The 24,479-nt window shown below is 40.5% G+C and overlaps 1 protein-coding gene across 5 annotated transcripts in view; it reads right to left on the reverse strand.

Annotated features, from left to right (window-relative positions):
* LOC143027578 (trafficking protein particle complex subunit 13) overlaps positions 1–24,479 on the reverse strand; it is an 85,565-nt gene that overhangs the window by 60,133 nt on the left and 953 nt on the right. For 2 of the 5 annotated variants that reach the window (XM_076188894.1, XM_076188892.1), the window contains exon 2: positions 16,433–16,601. In XM_076188894.1, coding sequence (XP_076045009.1) covers positions 16,433–16,601 — 169 coding nt within the window. Of the gene's footprint in view, positions 1–16,432; positions 16,602–17,012; positions 17,094–21,805; positions 21,901–24,479 lie in introns of those variants that run through there. The other 3 variants (XM_076188895.1, XM_076188897.1, XM_076188896.1) reach the window with 3 other exon arrangements.

Genomic DNA, 24,479 nt, shown 5'->3' on the forward strand with positions numbered 1-24,479 from the left:
ACTGAGTGGTCTGGTGAAAAGTCCAGTGGTTGGAGGGAGTGTAATAGTAAGTTCCCTATGGGGCCTAGCCAAGGTACCTCTAGTATCCATAGACCTGCAGTCGCCTCTCTACGAGGGACAGGCTATGGTGGGGATGGTAGATGAGTTGCCAGTTGTAGGTGCGGATGTTATATAAGGAAATTATTTGGTTGATGGGAAGATGTGTCCCACACCCATAGTTTCAGAGGTACCAGTTGTTTCGGAAGAGATTGAGCAACTTGAGAGACAGCACCCGGGGTTATTTCCGGTTTGTGCTGTTACGAGAGTGATGGCCGCACGGAGGGAGTGGTCTAAGGACCAGGTGAGACCAATAGGGTCTCGAGTGGGGAAAACTGTGAAAAACCTGAATGTGAAGACAATATGAACCCCGAGGAAAAACTCCCAAGTGAGGAAGCCCAGGTCAAAGCAGAGTTCAACCTGAAGCCCCTGTTCCAGGAGGAACAAGAAAGTGAAACAGAGGTGTATGACTTGACTCATTTGTTTATGGAAAAGAAACAGGTGGGAGCAAGATGTCTCAGTGACTTGCAGAGTCGATCCCGACTTACAGGAACTATATGAAAGAGTATACTGTAGAGTGGTAGTGAACTATTGGAGGAGTATTACTTGGAGAAGAGAGTACTATTCTGCCGGTGGGTGGAAAGAATCTGCCCCACTGATGAAGCAGTGTGGTCCGAGAGATGGTAAGTGATGCTACCGAGGGTCTACTGGAAAGAAGTTTTACAGCTAGGGCACGATAGTCCCCTTTCTGGACATTTGAGTGTACTCAAAACTTTAGACCATATCTGGCAACATTTCTATTGGCCAGGAGTTAGGAGGGATGTGGCACAGCACGGTCGTACTTGTCACACTTGTCAGCAATAGTGTGTTGGCTCTGCTGCCGTTTCAAGGTAACCCCTTAAGGGCCAAGTTCAGTGGACCCTATGAGGTAGTGAAACGAGTAGGGGAACTAAACTACATTGTTGCCACTCCAGATCGGAGACAGAGTCAACAATTATGTCGCATAAATATGCTAAAACTGTATCAAGAGAGGGAACCAGACCCAGTGGGTGAAATTTTTGCGAGTATTTGTACGGTTTCTCTCATGCATGAAGTAGACGAGGACACTATTTCCCCCACCTCCGAGATGCCATGGAAGGAGAATGCAGGAGATTGGCCCCAGGTAGTGGATAAGCTGGACCACCTCACGGCCACAAAACGGGAGGACTTAACTGCCTTATTAAGTAAGTATCAGGAGATCTTTCGAGATACTCCTGGAAAGACTGACCTAATACTGCATGATGTTGATGTAGGAGACGCAAAGCCTAGCAGGCACAGTATCATGTCAACCTGCAATGAGCAGCAATAATTGGGAAGGAAATAAACTACTGTATATGCTGGCCCACGGCTTAATTACGCCAGCACAAAGCGAGTGGAGCTCACCAGTGATCTTAGTTCCAAAAGCAGATGGTACTCAGCGGTTTTGTGTTGATTTCCGACGCATGAATATAGTGACCAAAAGGGACTAATACCCCTTACCTAGGTTAGAGTGTATAAATAGAGTGGGAGGGGCACATTTCATAACTAAACTAGATCTGCTCTGAGGATATTGGCAAGTGCCCATGACACCCCGTGCATAGTCTATCTCCTGTTTTGCAGCATTGGGAAAGACTTACCAGTGTAAGGTTATGCCCTTTGGTATGACCAACGCCCCTGCCATGTTCCAACGGTTAATGAATAAAATTAACAAGAATGTTCCTGGTTGTGTAACATACCTTGATGATGTCGCAGTGTATAGTGACGCTTGGCAGGATCATTTGGATCATCTAACCTTATTTTTTGACAAGTTAGTGTCTGCCAATTTGGTGCTCAATCTTACCAAGTGTGAATTTGTTCAGGCCAAGGTGCATTATCTTGGTTATGTGATAGGACAGGTAGAATTGGCTCTGCCCCAGGCCAAAGTGGAAGCCATTCTCAGAATTCCAGTACTTCAGACCAAGAAGGAGATTCGTAGTTTTGTAGGAACCACTGCCTTTTATAGAATGTTCATCTATAATTTCTCTTCCTTAATAGCTCCTTTAACCGACCTGCTAAAGAAAGGAGCCAAGTTCCAGTGGACTGAGGCTTGCAACACAGCTTTTATTCAAACGAAGAGCCTTTTGTGTACAGCTCCAGTGTTGCAGGCCCCAGACTTCTCGAAACCATTTTCTCTATTTTGTGATGCAGGCAAAAATGGTGTTGGTGCCATACTATTACAAGCTAAAGACACTATAGATCATCCTGTGAGTTACTTCAGCAGAAAACTGAATGTGGCTCAGAAAAAGTATTCCACAATTGAAAAGGAATTATTATCCATTATTTTGGCTTTGAAACATTTTGCTGTATATATCCCTATTGGTGCAAATGTAACAATTTTCACTGACCACCATCCCTTAAAATACATTCAGAAGTTCAAGGAGAAGAACCTCCGCTTAACTAGGTGGAGTCTGTTTTTACAAGAATATAATCTAAATGTACAACATATACAAGGGAAGGACAATGTGATAGCCGACTGTCTTTTCAGATCATAAAACGTATCTGCCAAAAGTAAAGAAAAAAATTATTTTCAATTTTTTTTTTCTTTCAGTGGGGAGGTATTCCATCTGTGATGTATACATCCCGGGTATGTAATTGTTATTATTATTTTCAAGGAAATATTATGTCTCATGTTACATATGTTCGTACTATGCTACTTTGGTTATGACTGAATTCTATGTCACCATAAGGTATTGCTTTCTTTACTATGTATTTTATGTATTTGTCAATGTAAACTATGGTTTTCATTTGTAATAACATTGTGAGTTTTTTTTTTTTTTTTTTTTTAATAATATTGTGATTGTTTCAAGTCTCCATTGCACATGTGCCTCTGCTACATAATAGGTTGTGATGTAAGAATATTTCATTCGTATTTCCCGTGTAAACAGACCAAAGACCAGGTACAATCAGGAAAGTAGCCCGGGTAACAATGTAGGCTTGTCAGGCTAGGTAAATTCTGCCCCCCTTGTATTATCCAATGAGCTACAAGCGTATTGCCTCATCACACAAAGGTGAATAAGTCTATATGATTGGCCAGGCCCTGCCTGGAATAATTCCACTGGTCAGATTCAAAAATGATTGCCATCACTCAGGTTGGTACCTTTACCTTTGATACCGTAGCAGTGAGCCAGATTAACTAGGACTTAGTTTTGTAGTATTCCATTCAGTGTGCATGGAGTGTTGTAGTATTTGGGGCTTAGGATTAGCTTAATATTTCAAAACTGTTTAGTGATCTGTGAACTAGTCTTATATCTGTTCAATCCCGTTAAAACTTTCGAACCTGATTCTTTTGTGTAAGGTATGTTAATCAGAAGTCAGGTGTGTTGTTACGTAAAATCATGTTTGTTTAATTGTAATCATGTATCCTATTTGTTATATTATTTTCATGTCACTCTCACTTGTATTAATCTTCATACTTCTAACTTTAATTATATTGGGTGGTGACCTTAATCCGTATTCTTGACTGTTTGAACCCAGTAATAGACATAGGGTCTAAGGGTTCCCACTGATGTTACGAACCTCTGAACTTCACTAGGCCGGTGGACCTTTGGTATTCTAGAGAGGTTTGTAAGAGCCCTTATTTGCTTCCTTATCCCACCACTCACTACCCTTCCTTCTATATCCTCCTGTCCTCCTTGTTCCACACACCATCTTTGGACACCTTATGACTCCCTCCTTGAACCATCCCCATTCCTCCTCCACTCCTAGTTCTACTCTATCCTTCACTCCCTCCCATTCCTTCTCAGCTTCTTCTTACACTCCTTTTCTTTCTCATTTAAGCAGTTCACTCAAAGTACCTCCCTACTATACCTAGGCATTTATCTATTTATTCTATTTATTATTCATATAATTATTTTTTTTTTTTCATTTGTCTATTTATCATTATTATAATCTTTATTGCATCGAATCTAGTTATGGACCAAACAGTCTCCTATTGGCATACTCTGCCTTTGTAATCCTATGCTGCAAACGAGAATTTTACTTGTATTGAAGAGGTTAATACCCTTTCAACAACTCTCTCTTCTTTTACAAAGGATTACAAAGGCAAAGCATGCCGACAGGAGACCTTTTGATCCATATCTAGGTCGGATGAAAAAAAAAAAAAAAAAAAAAAAAAAAAAAAAAAAATCATAATAATAAATTAAAACTATAACAATGTAAATAACAATTAAAATACATAAATAAATGCATTGGTATAGTTGAATAACAAACAAACAGGTAAATAGTAAATGATAATAAATTGACATATAACTAATAATAAATGAAAATCAGACAGACAAATTATAACAAAACAAAAACAAATAATATAACATAAATTATAATAATTACAGCATCTTACTTAGGTATTTATCTAAATGATTCTTAAAGCTTCGAACTGAACTACATTGCACTACCTGTGCAGGAAGTTTATTCCATTCATTAACTACACGGTTGACAAAGTTGTTTCTACCTACTTCCAAATTGAATCTATTTCCGGACAGTTTGAGACCATTGTTTCTTGTCCGATTCTCATTCAATGTGAAAATTTGGTCACTTTTGATGTTGTCAATTCCCTTTAAAATCTTAAAGACCTGTATCAAGTCACCTCTGAGTCTACGCTTTTTTAGGGAAAACAGATTCATGTGCTTAAGTCGATTTTCGTATGATTTATTTTTGATATTTGGAATCAGTTTTGTGGCTCGCCGTTGTACTTTTTCCAGTCTGTCAATGTCTTTAATGAGATTCGGTGACCATACGGAAACAGCATATTCCAAATGTGGACGAACTAACGATTTATATAGCTTGTTAATGAGTGATGGACTTTTGAAATCAAAAGATCGCGCAATCAATCCCAGAATCTTATTTGCTTTCTCAGAGGCTGAAATACACTGCTTGGATGATTTGAGGTCGTTACTGATAATTACGCCGAGATCTTTTTCACTATCCACTTTTGTTAACGAATTTCCAAATAACTTGTTGTTGTTGTTGTTGTTGTCGTTCCCTAGACTGTCTGTCCGAGCAGTCCCGTCTCCCCAAGGAAGGCCACAGCCGAAACTGGGTTTTCCCACAAATCCTTTATAGAGTGTATGTTGTGTTGTTTGCGTGCATGATTGTGTATAATGCAGTCTTCCATTATGTGTTGTATGGTATGGGGTGAAGTGTTACATCCTGGGCAGCTGTTCACAACACGGTCGTCCAGCCTCTTCTGGTAGCTTAGAAGTGCTGGGTGGTGACCGCATCGCAGTCTGGCCAAGTGGACTCTGTCCTTTCGTGGGAGAGAGGATTCAGAAGGGTGGATATCAGGGGGTCTGGCATGCAGCAGTGTGTTGTCTTTCAGTGTGTTAATGGACCGGTGAGTGATATGATTATGAATATGTTTCCGGAGGCTGGTATTTGGTGGTTGTGGAGGAAGACAAGAGAGTATCTGTGTGTAATAAAGGTCTTTGGGTGTAGTTTTAATGTTTCTTGGTGTGTGTGGGTGTTCTGCTATGAAGTGTAGCGGGTGTGATGTGTTTGTGGTGGCTGCAGCAAGTGTTTGTGTGCCTCTCATGTCGAGGTGGTCCTTGACTTTGAGGACTTTTGTTTCATGGTGTAAATGGTCTGTAGGTGATGTATTTGTGCAGCCTGTAATTGTTTTTAGGGCTTTGTTTTGTATGATTTGAAGGGTGTTGTGGTGTGTCTCACTGAGATTAGGAGCCCATGCAGGACTCGCATAATTCATCACTGAGCGTATGCATTGTTTGTATATTGTTATATTAGTTTCTTTGTTTTGTCCAAATGTTGTTCCAGTGATTGACTTAAGTGCGTTAAGTCTAGGTGTGCATTTGTTTTTTATGTTTGTGAGGTGTTGTTTGAAAGACATGGATGTATCGTATGTTACACCAAGAATTTTCGGTGTGTTTGTGTGTGGTATTAGAGTGTTGTTGATGTAGAGATGAGGTATGTATTTGTGTTCTTTTGTCCAGTTGGTGAGAAGTGTTGCTGTAGATTTGGTTGGAGCTATTTTGAGTCTGTTTGTGATGAACCATGTGTTGAGTGTGTCAAGGTAAGGCTGGATTATTTCTGCAGCTTTGTCTGTGTTACGATGTGTGCATGTGATTGTTATGTCGTCTGCGTAGGAAGAGATTTGTATTTCTGAGGTGTCTGGCGTGGGTAAGTCATGCATGTATAGATTAAATAATGTGGGGGATAGAACTGAGCCCTGTGGTACTCCGTTCTTAATGTTTCTGATGTGCGATGATTGGCCATTATATGACACATGAGCATTCCTGCCTGCCAGATAATTGGCCAGCCATCTTTTGGTGTTATTGTGCATGTCTGTGTTATATATTTTATTTGTTAGGTTGTGGCGGGGGATAGCATCAAAAGCTTTACTAATGTCCAATGTTATAAGAAGTGTTCTGTGGTGGGGCCTATCTGAATTGATGCCATCTAAAATTCTTTGTGTGAGGTTTGTCAGAAGAGTGTTTGTGGAGTGTAGTGGCCTAAAACCGTGTTGTGAGTCAGCAAGGGGAATATATGGTGTGACAAGTTTAAGTATTAGGCGTTCAATGACTTTAGAGGGGGTGCAGAGAAGTGTGATTGGGCGGTGCGATGTTGGGATTGTTGGGTCTTTGTTCGGTTTTGGAATGGTGATTATTTTACCATGCTTCCAGATGTCGGGTATAGTGTTGTGTGAATAGCTGTAGTTTGCAATGTTTGTGAGTGCGTGTATACCTTGTGGTCCAATGTGTTTTAGGTGGATGTTGCTTATGTTATCAGGGCCACAGGCAGATGAGTGCTTGAGATTATGCATTATGAGTTTTGTCTGACTGTCTATGAAGGGTGTATAGTCTGAGTCTGTGGGGAAGTCTTTCTTACGTCGAATGGTGCGTCGGTCGTCAGGGTGAGATGTAAGATGGCTCGTCTGTGCAAAATGACGTATGAGTGCGTTTGCTTGTTGTCTGTTTGAGGGTAGATTATCTGTTGTTGTGATTATTGCTGCGTGAGAGCGTGTAGTGTTAGTGTTGGATAGTGTGATGCTGTTGAGTGTTTTGTACAATTTGCTGGTGTTTGTTTTGTGATCAAGTGTATTGATAAAGTTTTGCCAATTTTGTGTTTTTTGTTCATGTATTTTATTGGCAATCACAGTGTTTAGTGTTTGTATTTGGTCTGCTATGTTTTGAGGGATAGGTGTGGGGGTATCGTGTTTAAGTGTGTCACGTTGTCTGATGAGGCCTTGGATTTCTGGTGTGATGTTGGGGTTGTGTGATTTTCTGTTGCCTCTAGGGATGTATCTCTTGTCTGCGTTTTGTATGATTGTATTAAAAGCGTGCACAGCATTGTTTATGTTTGTGATTGGTGTGCTGTTAAGTGTTTCAAAATGTTGTTCTGTCTCTTCAGTAAAGGCTTCCCAGTTAGCTCTCTTGTAATTGGTGTAAGTGTGTCTGCGGCCAGCTGGGGTGCATCTTGTTTTGGTGGTGATGATGATTGGAAGGTGGTCAGAACCAAGGGCTCCGACCACTCTCCATGATGTTGTTGGGGTTAGGCAGGGGGAGCAAAAGGTGATATCAGGAGAGGAGGGAGTGTAGAGGGCTTGGTATGGGATATGTGTATGATTATGCGTGTTGTTCATGATAGTCAATGAGTCGAATTGAGTCTGTATATCAAGCCCTCTGTCTGTGTCTGGGTTGTCGACAAACCAGGCAGACGACTTGGCGTTGAAGTCACCTACCTGGGGGGAGTACCAAATAACTTGTAATCGTACTTGCTGTTATTTTTACCTATGTGCATTACCTTGCATTTACTTGTGTTAAATTTCATTAGCCACTTTTCAGACCATTGCTGTAATTTATCTAAATCTTCTTGAATATCTAATTGGTTTGAGTGATCATTTGCCACTCCGCACAGTTTTGTATCATCAGCAAATTTGGAAACAGTAGATTTTAGTCCATGGTCTATATCATTTATATATACTATGAATAGAAGTGGCCCAAGAACGGAACCCTGAGGAACTCCACTTGCAACACTTTTCCATCCAGAAGTTTTTCCATTTAAAACAACTCTCTGTTTTCGACCTTTCAACCAATTACTAGTCCAACCTAATAGGCTACCACTTATTCCATGCAAAGCTAATTTAGTAAGTAGTCTTTCGTGTGGGACGGTATCAAAAGCTTTTGCAAAGTCTAGATATATTAAATCTATAGTTTCTTTTGTCATAATTCGAGACAACTGTGTTGTAGAATTCGAGTAAGTTAGTCACACAAGAACGTTTCCGTCTGAAACCATGTTGGCTATCATTTATCAAACGGTTACTTTCTAAATGATATTCGATAGCATCTCTGATGATAGTTTCCATTATTTTTCCTATGATCGAAGTCAAACTAATAGGCCTATAGTTATTTGGTTTCTTTTTGTCACCTTTTTTGAATATGGGAGTAACGTTAGCTAGCTTCCATTCTCTTGGGACATCTCCGGATATGATGGATTTCTTGAAAATAATTTCTAATGGAACAACAATCTCATTTTTCATTTCCTTTAAGATTCTTGGATGCCAACCGTCAGGCCCTGGTGTTTTATTAACTTTGAGTTTGTCTATACACTTTTTAATTGTTTCTTTTGTTATATTTACCGTAGTGAGTAAGTTTACCCCAGACTTTTCACAGGTTTCAGTTTGGAATTCACTTTGAGGTGTTTCGTTTACGAATACCGAGCTAAAATAATTGTTTAAGAGATTACACATTCCTTCATTTGAATATTCAAGTTGACCGTCAGCAGATAATAGTGGACCAATGTGATTCCTAACAACCTTTTTATCTCTAATGTAACTATAGAATTCTTTGGGATTCTCTTTGGATTTCTCAGCGATGTTCATTTCGTATTGTCGTTTTCTTTTTCTTATTGTCTTTTTTAAATCTCTCTGTATTGATACATAACTTTCATAGTCATTAGATACACCCGAGCACTTATACTTCTTATAAGCCTGTCTCTTTTTAGCAATACTTTTTTCAGTTTCTTTGTCGAGCCACTTTGGGCGAGCCTGATTTGGGGGACGTCTGTCCTTAAAAGGAATGTAAGTTTGAATCATCTTAGTGAGCGTATTTTGAAATATTTCCCACATCTGATCTACAGGCCTTTCGTTTAATTTTTCCTCCCAATCTGTAAGCTGAAGCTCCTGACGTAGTTCTATAAACTGAGCTTTACTGAAATCAGGTATTTTAGAAGCACAAGTATCTATTCTAAAATTGTTTAGGAGTTTGAATCTGACTAAGTTGTGATCGCTATTTGCAACAGATTCACCGACTTCTACATCAGTTGCCATGCTTTCGCGGCTAGTGATCAATAAATCGAGTAAGTTTCCATATCTTGTGGGCTCTTTTACATGCTGAATTAAGTAATTGTCACCAAGAAAATCAATCAAGTGACTACCTATATGGCCATGTTCAAGGGTCATCCAATCAATGTCAGTAAAATTGAAATCACCCATTATCAATAAATCCCGGTTGCAGAAACTAGACAGTTCTTGAAATAACATTATGTTTGCTACAATCAACTCCCTTTCTAAATTTACAAAGGCAGAGCATGCTAACAGGAGACCTTTTGCTCCATAACTATGTCGGATGCAAAATAATATATATAACAATGATAAAAAATAGATAAAAAATAAAATAACAATCATAATATAGATAATAATAAATAATATAAATAAATGCATAGGTATAGTTAAATGAATGCATACATATGTATATACCAAAGGATCTTTCCCCCTTACAAGGGAGGTAGCCATTCCATCCCCACATACTCCACTCCCATCCACCCCACTCCCTCCCTCTTATCTTGGCTCCTCCTGGATGATGGGTCATCCCTACATCTCGCCAACTGCCCTGGGTCAGAAGCATTGTTGCAAGACAGCACATCCACTTAACTGGTACAAGAGGACATGGAAATAAAATCAAAAAAACATAGCTATAGAAGAGAACTGAAGATAAACAGTTTTCCACATAGAGTTTTGGACACTTGGAACAAACTGGATAATGAAATAGTATGCGCAAAAACCATTCATGAGTTTAAAAGCAAACTAGACACTGCGAGATACAATGGCAGGACACCACGAGCATAGTTCCCCTTCCCGCAAAATACAACTAGGTAAATACAGCAAGGCCACTTCATTAAATCAGTGGCAACCCCCTCTCCATCCCCTCATTCAGAAATGGAAAAGATAGGGAGAAATCCCTTCAGGCTGCGTTAATTCATTTTTCACACATACTCCCTCACCCCCATCCCCCATCCACTCCCCCTCATGCATTACAGCATCATCCATACACATCTCTAATACAGTGAAGACTCAATACTCAAACATCTTGGAAGTCGAACTTTTCAATATTCAAACGCAAAAATTCAACTTGGTACTCGAAAAAATACCTAGTACTCAAACGTCCGCACACATGGTTGTAAACAAAGGCTCCTGGCATCTCCCTCCCTGCCACTGCCAATTGTCCCACCGCACTCATGAGAACAACAACATTCTCCTGCATTCTGTCTGTGGTTTTTTTAGAAACTTACAATGGCACCAAAGAGGCTTATTAATGGTGAAAATAAGCCCAAAAGGAAGAATGTAGTGACAACCATTGAACGGAAAAAGAAGATTGTTGATAAATACAAGAAAGGGGCAAGAATCACCGATCTTGCAGCTGAGTATTATATGGTAAAATCTACAGTAGCCACCATACTGAAGAATAAGGAGGCCATTAAGGGAACTAATGTGGCAATGGGTGTGATAAAGCAACAGCAACTTGCAGCAGTGGAAGAAATGGAAAAATTGTTGGTGGTGTGGATAAACGAAAGGCAGATGGCTGGTGATTCTATGTCAGAGGGGATAATTTGTGCAAAGGCCAGGCGGCTCCATAAAGATCTTATTTGTGATACTACCTCTGACTCCAGTGAAGACTTTAAAGCTAGTAAAGGGTGGTTTGGGGATTTCAAGAAGAGAACTGGAATTCATTCTGCTGTGAGGCACAGCAAGACCAAGTGCTGACAAAGTTGCCACCAAGAAGTTTGTGCCTGAATTCAAGACATTTGTGGATAAGGAGCACTTAAGCCCACAATAGGTCTTTATGATGAGAAAGGCCTGTTTTGCAAAAAACTACCGAACAGGACCTATATAACAAAGGAAGAGAAATGTTTGCCAGGACACAAGCCCATGAAAGACAGGCTGACCCTGCTTCTGTTCGCCAATACTAGCAGCAACTGCACAATTAAACTGCTGCTGGTATACCATTTGGCAAACCCCAGACCATTTAAGAAGAATGGTGTGCAAAAGAGCAAACTCAGTGTTATGTGGAGGGCAAACAAGAAAGCCTGGACGACCAGGCAGTTCTTCACAGGGTGGTTTGTGGAGGTGTTTGCACCTGCAGTGAAGACATATCTAATAGAGAAGAATCTACCACTCAAGACCCTCTTGTTGATTGACAATGCCCCTGCACACCCTCCAGGCATGGAAGAAGAATTGGGTAAGAGGTATAAATTCATTGAAGTGATGTTCCTACCCCCAACACCACGCCACTGATCCAACCCATGGACCAGAATGTCATAACCAGCTTTAAGAAGCTCTACACAAAAGCACTTTTTGAGAGGTGCTTTGAGATGACTTCTGAAACAGAGCTCACTCTGAGGGAGTTTTGGAAGAATCACTTCAATATCCTCCACTGCCTAAGGCTTATAGATAAAGCCTAGGGTCAAGTTTGTATGAGGTCCTTGCAATCTGACTGGAAAAATCTGTGGTCAACCTGTGTGACAGCCAAGGATTTTGAGGGATTCGAGCCTTCAGTCCAGGAGTCTGCTATGGTGGACATTGTGTCTCTGGGGAGGGCCATTGAGGGCATTGAGGTGGACAGCGATGATGTGGAGGAGCTGGTGCAAGCACACTCTGAAGACCTCGCCACTGATCAGCTGTGTCAATTTTACCAGGAACAGCTGCAGGAGGTAACTGAGGAGCTGTTTTCAGGGGAGGAGGAGGGGAACAGCGAAGAAAGAGTCTTCAGTGCAGAGATCAAGAAATATTTGCAGCAGTGGACATACATACATACATATATATACCAAGGCTTTTCCCCCCTTACAAGGGAGGTAGCCAAAAAGGAAAAGGCTTAAAATCATTCCCACCCACTCCATCCCTGAAAGCACTCCACACCCCTCCACCTTCCCTCTTATCTTAGCACCTCCTGAATGACGGGTCATCCCTGCACCTTGTCCACTGCCCTGGGTCAGAAGCAGTGTCGCAAGACACAGCACATCCCCAGCAAGGCCGCTTCACTAAATCGGTGACCCCCTCTCTCCGACCCCCCATTGCATAAAAGGAGAGGACGGGGAGAAATCCCTTCGGGCTGCGTCAAATTTTGCTCACACATACTACCTCACCCCCCATCCCCCTGCCCATTCCACCTCATGCATCACAACATCATCCATATACAACCATTCTCCATTCACCCCTGTCACTCGCTTCTCTCAATCTACATTCTACCTCCACCTTCACTCCACCTTTTCCTGCCACATTTGCACCCAAGTATCTAAAAATATCCACTTCCTCCAGTCGCTCTCCCTTAATGCTCACTTCCAGTCTACTGCCACTTCCACCCCTTGTACATCTCATCACCTTACTTTTACCCACATTTATCTTTAGCTTTCTTCTCTCACATACTCTCCCAAACTCTGCCACCAACTTCCTCAATCACTCCTCCGATCCTGCCACAAGCGCAGTGTCGTCCGCAAACAATAGTTGGCTCACCTCCCACTTTTCTCAATTTTCTTTAACCATCTCCAATCCCTGACCCACTTTTTGGAGAGGTGCCACCCTGATATTGTTACTGTACACAGAAACATAAACCAGTTTGAAGAAAATTTGCTGCAGCATTTCAGAGACATTTTGAAAAAAAAAAGGCAAAGGCAGATCACATTAGACAGATTCTTGTTGAAAAAGGAATCTAATGAGAGTGCAAGTGTTAGCGAGCCACAGCCCTCCATTAGTGGGTTCACAGGAATCACACCAGGAGATGAGTTACCAGACATTTTCACGGATGGTGACTCATCCTCCAATGAATAACCTCCCTCTTCCTCCCTACTCTTCTCCCCTCCTCTTCTATGTTACCCATAACCAGCTTTCACTTATGGTAAGTATAAATCAAAATTATAAAAAATTGACAATAAATTTTTTGTAAACTTAAGGTTAAATGGTTAAAATGAATTACTTGATTTATAGGTATCGGTGGTCAAACTTTTTTGATACTCAAACAGCCATTTAGAACAAATTATTGAGTCTCCACTGTATCTTCTTCCCACTAGTTCTTAACTTACACCCCAAACCTCCCTACTACTCCACTTTATCATTTTCCCTGTTAACCTCCTAACATGAAGTCCAACATGGATAAAATCCTCCACTAACAACTATCTGGTGACACAGAAATGGGCTCACAAGAATGTATTGCAACAGAAATAACAATCCAAGGAACATTATTAGCTACAAAGGGTCTGCAGATTTCCTGTCACATAGAGTTGAAGCAATAGTTAATTATCATCATTATATTTACCAATTTATGCTTGATGACAGGATCTTGCACTATCTACCTATAAACCAAGGGCTTTTTCCCACTTACAAGGGTGGTAGCCACTCCCACCCACCACCCTTTCCTCCTCTTGGTTATGATTAATAAAGTTCACATACCAAGTATGAGGCCTATCAGGTCACTGAGGTCATATATATGGGCAGGTCAATTTTGGGTCAAACTGATTGACCCTAAATGTTTATGAGGTCATAACTTTGGCCAGAATTGACCAATTGGAACGATTTTGGTATCAAAATGCTCAAGAGAAAGAGGTCTTTTGAATGAGTGGATGGATGACTTTCTTGGGACAACTTTTGCCATGATGACCCTTTTTTGAACTCTCTGACCTTTGACCCTGGCCAAAGCACAACTTTGACCCACCCAAAAAAAAAATTCTAAAGTTAGCTCTATTTATCCTCCATAGCTCCAGAAAAAGTAAAAATGGGATCTCAGTATGTGTATGTACAATACATCAAAATGTAAAATTGATGATGGTTGGATCCAAGATGTCTGATATCACTGATCTCTCTTACCACCTAGTTGCCTCTGTCATATGCAATCCAGCCCGTCCAGCATGCTACATGAGATCATGCAAGTACTGTCCACCTGTGGATCAACTAAAAGCAAAACTATTTGAATTTTATGAACAGGAGAAAGTGGATCTTATTGAATTCAAACAGTGGATATCAACTGATAGATCTGAGCTGGTAACCGTGGTATTATCCCTTGATGATTTCATGGATAGGTTTTGTGATCATGTCAAAATTTTGGTGCGACATGACTTTGTTGCAAAATCACAAGCATAGTACTTGAAAACTGTGAAAAACAATATTGCAGATGGTGAATTTGTAGTAATTGGTGATTTTTCAGAAAACTTTTCATTTGTAATACAAGATGCAGCCCAGGGATATCATTGGAATTGTGCACAGGCGACAATACATCCTTGGTTGTTTTATCACATGAAAGATGGAAAACTTTGTCATGACTCATACACCATAATTTCAGAGTGTAACATCCACAATAATGTGTCAGGGCATCTATTTCATCAAATGCTAATAGAATATCTGAAATCAGTTTTGGTCAAGAAAATCTACTACTTTTTGGACGGATGTCCTGCACAGAATAAAATCTGTAAATATTCCCAGAATCTTTGCTGGCATAAAGAGGAATATGGCATAGAAGTAGAGTAGCACTGTTATGCCACTAGCCATGGGAAAGGCCCATCAGACAGCGTAGGTGGCACCATCAAAATGGAGGCAACTAAAGAGAGCTTGAGAAGACCCTATGACAAGCAGATTGTATCACCAAGAGATTTGTTTGTATTCGCTGAAACTCTTGGGAATAAGTTTGGATATGGAACTCAAGAGGAATATGAACAGGAGGAAGAACTTTTGAAAACCAGACCTCCAACCAAAATTATTCCAGGCACACAAAAGCTTCATTCATTCATTCCAATATCAAAGGAGGCTCTCCAAGTTCACCTATTTAGTCTCTGTGACACTTTTAGATTGGAATCAGTAACAAAAAATACTTCATGTCCAGTGTTCAATGGAAAACTTGCAGGCTATGTCACTGTGATTTATGATGGGCATTGGTGACTTGCTTGCTTTTCTGAAGCTTTTCCAGAGTCACAAGAAGTGAATGTGAAATTTCTTTACCCACATGGACCCTCTCCCAGTTTTTGTTTCTCTGAAATGGAAGATTCTTGTTTTATGGACATCTCTGACATTTTGGTGTCAGTAGAACCAAAAACTGCAACAGGAAGAAAACCTACACAATTAGTAAGGAGTCTGATGCAACAAAGATAGTGATGGCTCTGTTGAAGTGAGTACCTATGTATGTATTAAACAACGTTTTGTTTAAGTTTTTGTTAAATTTTTGTCCTAATCTTTTGTCTGTTTTGTATTAATAACATTTAATGAAAGACTGAAAAAAGGCAGGGCAGCCTAGGAAGGGGGAGAGGTTGTGTTTGGAAAGACTGAAATGTGATGACTGTGTTAAGATAAATCAAGCATTCTCAAAATCGCTATTTATGAAAACTGTCTGATGTCATAAACGGCCCCAGTTGAGCGACATGACTGAAAATACCACCCACCTAATGGTACATAAATACCCATGGATTCAAAAGCCATGGAGATCCCATTTTCATTTTCCCTGGAGTTATGAAAGATAAATAGAGCTAACTTTAGAAAAAAATTTGGGTGGATCAAAGTTGTACTTTGGCCAGGGTCAAAGGTCAGAGTTCAAAAAAGGGTAATCATGGCAAAATTTGTCCCAAGAATGTCATTGTTCCACTAATTTGAAAGACCTCTTTCTCCTGAGCATTTTGGTACCAAAATCATTCGAATTGGTCAATTCTGGCCACAGTTATGACCTCTCAAATGTTTAGGGTCAATCAGTTTGACCCAAAATTGACCTGGCCATAAAAATGGTCATAGTGTCGAGATTTTGCCAAAAAGTGTGTACACTTCAAGTATAATGCCCCTTGATTATCTTATCTCCTCATGGATGATAGGTCATCCCTGAATCTGGCGCCACTACCCAGGGTCAGAAGCAATGTAGCAAGACACAGTACATCCACAGCAAAGCCACTTCACTTAATTGATGACCCCCTCCCCACTCTCTTTACTCTCATGCAGAAAAAGAGAAGACGGGGAGAACTCCCTTAGGGATGCATCAAAATATTATTCACACATAACCACTCCCTACTCCCCTCCCACCCACCCCCCATCCTCTCTTCCACTACATTATATAAAATACAAACATGGGAAAATGTAAATGATATATACCCAAAACTTTGTGGTAGCAAAAGTATGTGGCCAACTCCAGTATTTGGGATTCCTTGTGGAATGGCCATATCTGAGCGGAGGTCAGCATTCAGATGATCACCAGGAAGATCCCTTGCATCACTACCAACTGCTAATGCAGTAAACAGTGATGGTCGAGTCAGGCGCATTACTGAAAAAAATAAATAGATAAATAAATAAATACAAAATAAATCATAAATAATATTATTAATAACAATTAAATAGATAAATAAACAAACAACACTTCATCTTGAGGATGAAGGAAGATTTTGTATTATATCACTGATTACTGGTGTTTTTATCCTTGAAGATAACATAACACCAAAAAGATACAAGCACAAAGCTGATCAAGGGTAAACTTATGAAGGGTAACAGGAGGAAAAGTTCATACATACCATACATACATATACCAATAGCTATTTCCCCCTTACAAGGGAGGTAGCCAAAAAACATACATACATATACCAAAGGCTTTTTTCCCCTACACGATGGGTAGCCATAAAACAAAAGCATAAAATCCACTCCCACCCATTTCATCCCCACATACTCCACTACCACTCACCCGCCATCCCTCCTTATCTTGGCTCTTCCTGGATGATGGGTCATTCCTGCATCTCACCCACCAACCTGAGTCAGAAGAAATGTAGCAAGACACAGCACATCCACAGCAGGGCTGCTTCATTTAATTGGTGACCTCCCTCTCCATCCCCTCATGCAGAAAAAGAGAAGATAGAGAGAAATCCCTTTGGGCTGTGTCAAAATATCATTCACACATACTCCCTCACACCCCATCCCCATCCCCCACCCAATCCCTTTCATTCAACACAGCATCATCCACACACAACCATTCTCCATTTACCCCTATCTTATGTCTTCTCCCTTCCTTTCTCAACAGACATTCCCTTCTTTCCCAGTTGCCCTCCCCATCCCCACAGAGGGTACAGCCCAGTAACCTATCTCTATACCAGCAGCTTTTTCTCCCTTATAAGGGAGGTAGCCAGTCAAGCTCTCCTATATTTTCTGGGTTCTTTAAGGCCTTCATTTTCTTATGGTCAGGTTAGTATATGTTTAGTCAATATTGGCTAGAATTAATATGAATACAGCCACATTAATGGTGATACTGATCAAGCAAATTGTTTACTTACCAACATTAACTCTCACTTTAATTCATCCATAATTAAACAAAACTAAACTTCATTGCAATAGGAAAATACATCTTCCATCTCAAAAGCCACTAATTCTAACCTAACCAGACCCTAGTAGGAATGGGGGTAGGGTGGGTCCAGGGTGACCAGACATCCCATATTATATGGAATCATTCTGTATTTAAAGCATTTGTCCCACGTCCAGTATAGACCCTCCACGGGACACATTTTGTCCCATATTTTCACTTCGCATGAAAAGTTGAGAAAATTTTACATTTTACAGGTACATTAATTCAAGCAATATCTGAGTGAAATTTACATCATTTAATATACAATGAACACAATCCTTTAAAGCATACATACATACATATACCAAGGCTTTTTCCCCCTTCCAAGGGAGGTAGCCAAAAAGGGAAAGGCATAAAAACACTCCCACCCATTCCATCCCCAAATACACTCCACACCCCTCCCACCCTTCCTCTCATCTGAGCACCTCCTGGATGACGGGTCATCCCTGCACCCCGCCCACCGCCCTGGGTCAGAAGCAGTGTCGCAAGACACAGTACATCCACAGCAAGGCCGCTTCATTTAATCGGCGACCCCCCCTCTCCGTCCCCCTTTGCATATAAGGAGAGGACGGGGAGAAATCCCTTCGGGCTGCGTCAAAATTTACTCACACATACTACACCACCCCCCACCCCCCCGCCCATTCCTCCTCATGCAGTCACAACATCATCCATATACAACCATTCTCCACTCACCTCTGTCTTCCGTCCTCTCCCTTCCTTCCTCAACAGACATTCCCCTCTTCCCCAAAGCCCCCTTCACCCCATCCATCCACCTCATCCTAGGACGTCCCCTCATGTTCACTCCCTCCACATCTGCTTTCCATACCTCTTTTACTAGTCTTTCTTCACTCATTCTTTCCATGTGTCCAAACCATCCTAATATTCTTTCATCAACCCTCTCTCCCAAATCCTTTTTCACCCCTGTTCTCCTCCTCACCTCCTCATTTCTCACTCTATCTAGCCTAGTAACCCCCGCCATACTTCTCAGACGCCTCATCTCAAACACATTCAAACTCCTTCTCTCTTCTTCTCTTATGTTCCACGTTTCTGCCCCATACAGTGCTGTTGGCACAATCACTCCTTCATACAGTCTCCTCTTCGCATCCATTCCCAAATGTCTATTTCTCATTACACTCTTTAAACCACCAAGGCATTTACTCGCTTCTCTCAATCTACATTCTACCTCCACCTTCACTCCACCTTTTCCTGCTACACTTGCACCCAAGTATCTAAAACTATCCACTTCCTCCAGTCGCTCTCCCTTAATGTTCACTTCCAGTCTACTGCCACTTTCACCCCTTGTACATCTCATCACCTTACTTTTACCCACATTTATCTTTAGCTTTCTTCTATCACATACTCTCCCAAACTCTGCCACCAGCTTCCTCAATCCCTCCTCTGACCCTGCCACAAGCGCAGTGTCGTCCGCAAACAACAGCTGGCTCACCTCCCACTTTTCTCCATTTTCTTTAACCATCTCCAATCCCTGACTCACTACCCTAGCATTCACCTCTCGCACCACCCCATCCATGTATAAGTTGAACAGCCAGGGCGACATAACGCATCCTTGACAAAGTCCCACCTTTACTTCAAACCACTCACTCTCTCCATTTCCAATCCTAACACATGCTCTACTACTCACATAAAAACTCTTGACAGCTCCCAAAAGCTTTCCTCCTATCCCATAAATCTGCATAACCTCCCACAGTGCCTTTCTGTCTACCCTATCATAAGCCTTTTCCAGATCCATAAAAGCCCAAAAAACATCCTTCCCCTTTCCTATAGCTTTCTCACATATCTGTCTTACCACAAAGATCTGATCTACACAACCTCTACCCGTCCTAAAACCACACTGTTCCTCACCAATTACTCCTTCTGTTCCTCTCCTAATCCTCTCAATTAAGATTCTCCCATAAGCCTTCCCTACTACACTCAACAGGCTAATCGCTCTGAAATTACTACATTCACACTTGTCCCCTTTTCCCTTGTAAAGAGGAACTATACAGGCACTACTCCAGTCCTCCGGTACTCTACCCTCTCTCCAGCAAACATTAAATAATCTCGCCAACCAGTCCATCATCACTGAACCTCCCTTTTTCAGACATTCTGCATGACATCCATCCAGACCAGGTACCTTACCTGCTTTCATCATCTTTACAACTGCCTTCACCTCATCCTTCCTTATTTCTCCTCCATTCTCCTCACTCATCACTCTCATTTTCTTCGTATTTCCCACTGCAGCTACCTTTCCTTCCCTATCCTCCTTCACATTCAGCAACTCCCTAAAATATTCTGCCCATCTTCCCCTCACTGCCATCTCTTCCATTATCAACTCTCCATCTGTACCTTTTACCTTTTCTTCCCTACTTGATTCGCCTCCTCTTCCTCTCTTAATTTCTTTCCAAAACATCTTTTTATTACTTTCAAAATTTTCTGTCATACTCCTACCCCATTTCACATCTGCTCTCCTCTTTGCCTCCTTTACCTTTTGCTTTACTTCTCTTTTCTTTTCTTTGTACGTCTCATATGACTCCCCTGTCCTCTTTTGTAACCAATCTGTGAATGCTCGCTTCTTCTCTTCTACAACCTTCTTTGTTTCCTTATCCCACCATTCACTACCCTTTCTTCTATTTCCCCCTGTCCTTCTTGTTCCACACACCATCCTTGCACACTTTAAGACTCCCTCCTTGAACCATCCCCATTCCTCCTCCACACCCATCTCTGCTCTATCCTTTACTCCCTCCCACTCCTCCTTCAGCTTCTTTTCGTACTCCTTCTCCTTTTCCTTTTCATTCAAGGAGTTCACTCTAAGCACCTCCCTACCTTTTGTCCCTTTCCTCCTTCTCCATCTATCCTCCACTCTCAACTTACCTTCCACCAAAAAATGATCTGATATTCCCCCACCCTCTCCCCTTAGCACATGTACATCCTTAATTAACTCTTCCTATCATAATCCTATTTACCACTACATAATCCATTAGCGCTCTATCTACCACCCTTCCCTCCACCACCCTCTCCCATGTGTACTTATGCTTGACTTTCTTCCGAAACACTGTATTTGCTATCATCAACTCTCTTTCTAGACACATTTCCACCATCAACTCTCCACTACGATTCTTTCCTGGAACTCCACACTTCCCAACCACTCCATCGATTGGACCATTTCCCACTCTAGCATTAAGGTCTCCCAGTACTATTACATTGACATTTCTTCCTAAACCCTCTATGCACTCATTTAAATCTATCCAAAAGGCCTCCCTTTCTTCCATGCTCTTCTCACTGCCCGGCCCATATGCACTTACAAAGACCCACATCTCCTTTCCCAGTTTCACCTTCATCCACATTATCCTTGAGGAAACCTCCTTCCACTCCACTACCCCTTTACCTATCTCCTCACTTACTAGAATAGCCACCCCTTCCCTCCCTCGCCCTCTCTTCACTCCTGATAACCTCCCACTTACACTCCCAAACATACACTCACCCTTCCCTTTCAACTTAGTTTCACTCAAAGCCAACACATCCAACTTTCTTCTCACAAACATATTACCTATCTCTTCCCTTTTACTCTCATCTGTACCACATCCACGCACATTAAAAGACCCAAACCTTAGGGTGCTGGCCCGAGGCCCGCCAGCACCCCTTATGCCTTTTCTTTTCGATTTAGGAAGTTGCCCCTTGGGGCTACAGGGAGAAGGATGCCTAGTCCCTCTCCCCGTCCCTTTCTTCTCGCCTCTTACGATCCAAGTGGGAAAACTTGGTGGCAGTATTCTTTTCCCCCACCACAGGGAATTCCCCCAATCAGAAAGAGAATACTCAGAGAAATGGTACAGGACAGCAACAAGGAGTTGGGGGACAGCATAACGGAGGGACAGTCGTAGTATAAAAATGTAATCATTTCTCTATGAACAGAATTTCTTCTATCATAGATAAAATGATGTGTGGCTCTGGTCTGTAGGGGCGCCCCATATAGACCCTAAAGTATCGACTGCATGTTACTTTGCCACAATAACAAGCAGCCAATACCCCAGACGGGGGTAAAGCAATTGAAAAAAAAATATACAAGTCAATGAAGCAGGTCCTGGAGCTTCTAGCTTGTTTTGAACACTTCACATAGCCAGTACCGGTACACATTGTCCATATACCTCTCCAATTTAGGTGTCCTGTATTTCAGTTTTCAAAATCTGGATACCTTGGGTGCTTCAGTTGGTGGAAGAGGGACATTTCTAGTTGTGCACACCTACACAATATAGCAATAGAAAATTAATTATTAATTTTGTAAATTATAATAGATCAACATAATGTGATTTTCTTGGTGGAAATGAATAACAAAAAAGTTGTTAAAACTGATTTATTAACGAACAAAGTTGCAACGGTTGGATGATATGCTATGTTTGTTTTGATAAATGCCAAGGTCAAAGAAATAAAAGGATGATAAATTAGTCTATTCTAAGCTAACCTATGTAACCTAACCTATATTTAGTAATTTGGTACCATAAATTCTACAGATCAACCGGGTCATCATCGTCATCATGGATGCTGATGGCCTGATTATCATTGTACCTTGGGCAATTAACAGACAACGGCAGAACCCCGTGTTCCCTCATAAAGTCCAAAGAAGCCCTATTGTCTTTGTAACACCGCTTATTAACATCACCTGGAGTTGAAGACCGCCAAGTCCACAACATGAAAGCCATCATCTGATAGTGACTGGACTGGCATGGTATCTGGACTGTATCCTAGTGGCTTCATTCGTTAGTAAATTTGCTTGTGGCAAGGTTTTTGGTATTATTTTAGTTGTGCACACCTACACAATATAACATTAGAAAATTTAATATTAATTCTGTAAATTATAATACATGAACGTAATATGCAATTTTCTATGTGGAAATAAAAAAAAAAAAGCAAAATCTTGCTACAAACAAATTTACTAACAAATGAAGCTGATAGTATACGGTCCGGGCGCCATACCAGTCCAGTCACTATCAGACGATAGCTTTCATGTTATGGACCTGGTGCTCTCCAACTCTTGGTGACGTTAATAAGCACTGTTACAAAGACAATAGGGCTTCCTTGGACTTTATGAGAGAACATAGGGTTCTGCTGTCATCTATTAACTGCCCAAGGTATAACAATAATCAGCCTTCAGCATCCATGATGATGACGACAACCCGGATGATCTTTAAAATTTGAGGTACCGAATTACTAAACATTGGTTAGGTTACATAGGTTAGTTAGGTTAGGTTAGATATGTTAGGTTAGAATAGAATAGATCTATTTATCATCCTTTCATTTCTTCGACCTCAGCATCTATCAAAACAAACATGGTGCATCATTCAACCATCACGACTTTGTTCATTAGAAAATAGGTTTTAACAACTTTATTGTTATTGATTTCTGCCAAGAAAATCACATATTACGTCAATCTATTATAATTTACAAAATTAATTATTAATTTGCTACTGCTATATTGCATAGGTGTGCACAGCTAAAATTTTACCAGTTTTTTTTTTTCGCCAAGAAAATTGCATATTACGTTCATTTATTATATTCTACAAAATTAATATTATTCTAATGCTATATCCCATAGGTGTGCACAACTAAAATAATACCTCAAGTTTTTTCAAGTACCTGAAAAAGACTCCACTGAACAAACTAATAAAGGCTTTGTCCTTAATGGTGTTTTCTCGGTTTTATTCCAGCACCATGCAATCACATTTTTCATTTCTTTCTTTTTTGCAATTGAAAGGTCTATCTTATTTTAGGCAGTGGCTACCTATACAATGAGTCATAAAAATAGTCCTCAGATTATTCTTACAACATGGTTGATAGCACCCTCTATTATGAATTTTTAAACAATTCAAAATGGCTGCCACTAATTTCAAATTACTTACAGCAGGTGAAGAATTTTATTCATTTGCAGCTCTAAAAGAATCAATTTCCAGCTGGGAAAAGTCTAATAATATAAAGATTTATACCAGGAGCTCCAAGACAATACAATCAGCTACTAAACGTGCTCCTAACAAAAGTTTCAAACCTGAGCTGCAGTATTTTTCAATAAATTATTGCTGTCAGCATAAAGGTAGAAAATACCAGCCAAAATCTTCTACCGGGACACAACCAAATCAAGTAAGTAAGAACCAGACTTCTGTCTATTCCAAGACATCTTCATACGTCATTAGCAACTTAAGATAAAATTACACATTTAAAAAAAAATTGAAACAAGATTCCTGGGAGGATTGTTAGGTTATGTTATTGTCATAAAAATTTAGTTCAAAAGTTCACGATAGAGGGTGCTATCAACTATGTCGTAAGAATAGCCTGAGGACTATTCTCACGACTTGTCATAAAAATAGTCACTGCCTTTTTTTTATGGAATGGTTATGTTTGGTTAGGTTATGTTATATTAAGTTAGAAGCTATTGGACAACATAAGTTTCATATCAAATATCCATGTTTGCACAATTCTAGAATTTTACTGACAACTGGTTTATCAGTACCAGGAAAAATAATGATAAATCAATTTAACAAATAACATCATAAAACCATGAATGAATGTTAATAATAAGTCAGGGAAAATTATAGATTTATCATTTACCCAAAACTATTTCTCAAACAATAATTATTATATACCCATAACTGGGGTCTCACTAATTGCCGAACAAACCGAACAAAACCGATAAAAGCCGAACAAACCAACAAAACCCAAACAAGGACGGTTTTTGCTCAAATGCACACTATATGTATATGGTTGCATTATTTGAATTATTTTATTTAAAATGTGTGATTTCCATGTAATATGATCAAAGAGAAGTTACGT

The sequence above is a fragment of the Oratosquilla oratoria genome, chromosome 8, assembly GCF_046742065.1.
Source record: "Oratosquilla oratoria isolate Oo_2021 chromosome 8, ASM4674206v1, whole genome shotgun sequence".
NCBI lineage: Eukaryota > Metazoa > Arthropoda > Malacostraca > Stomatopoda > Squillidae > Oratosquilla > Oratosquilla oratoria.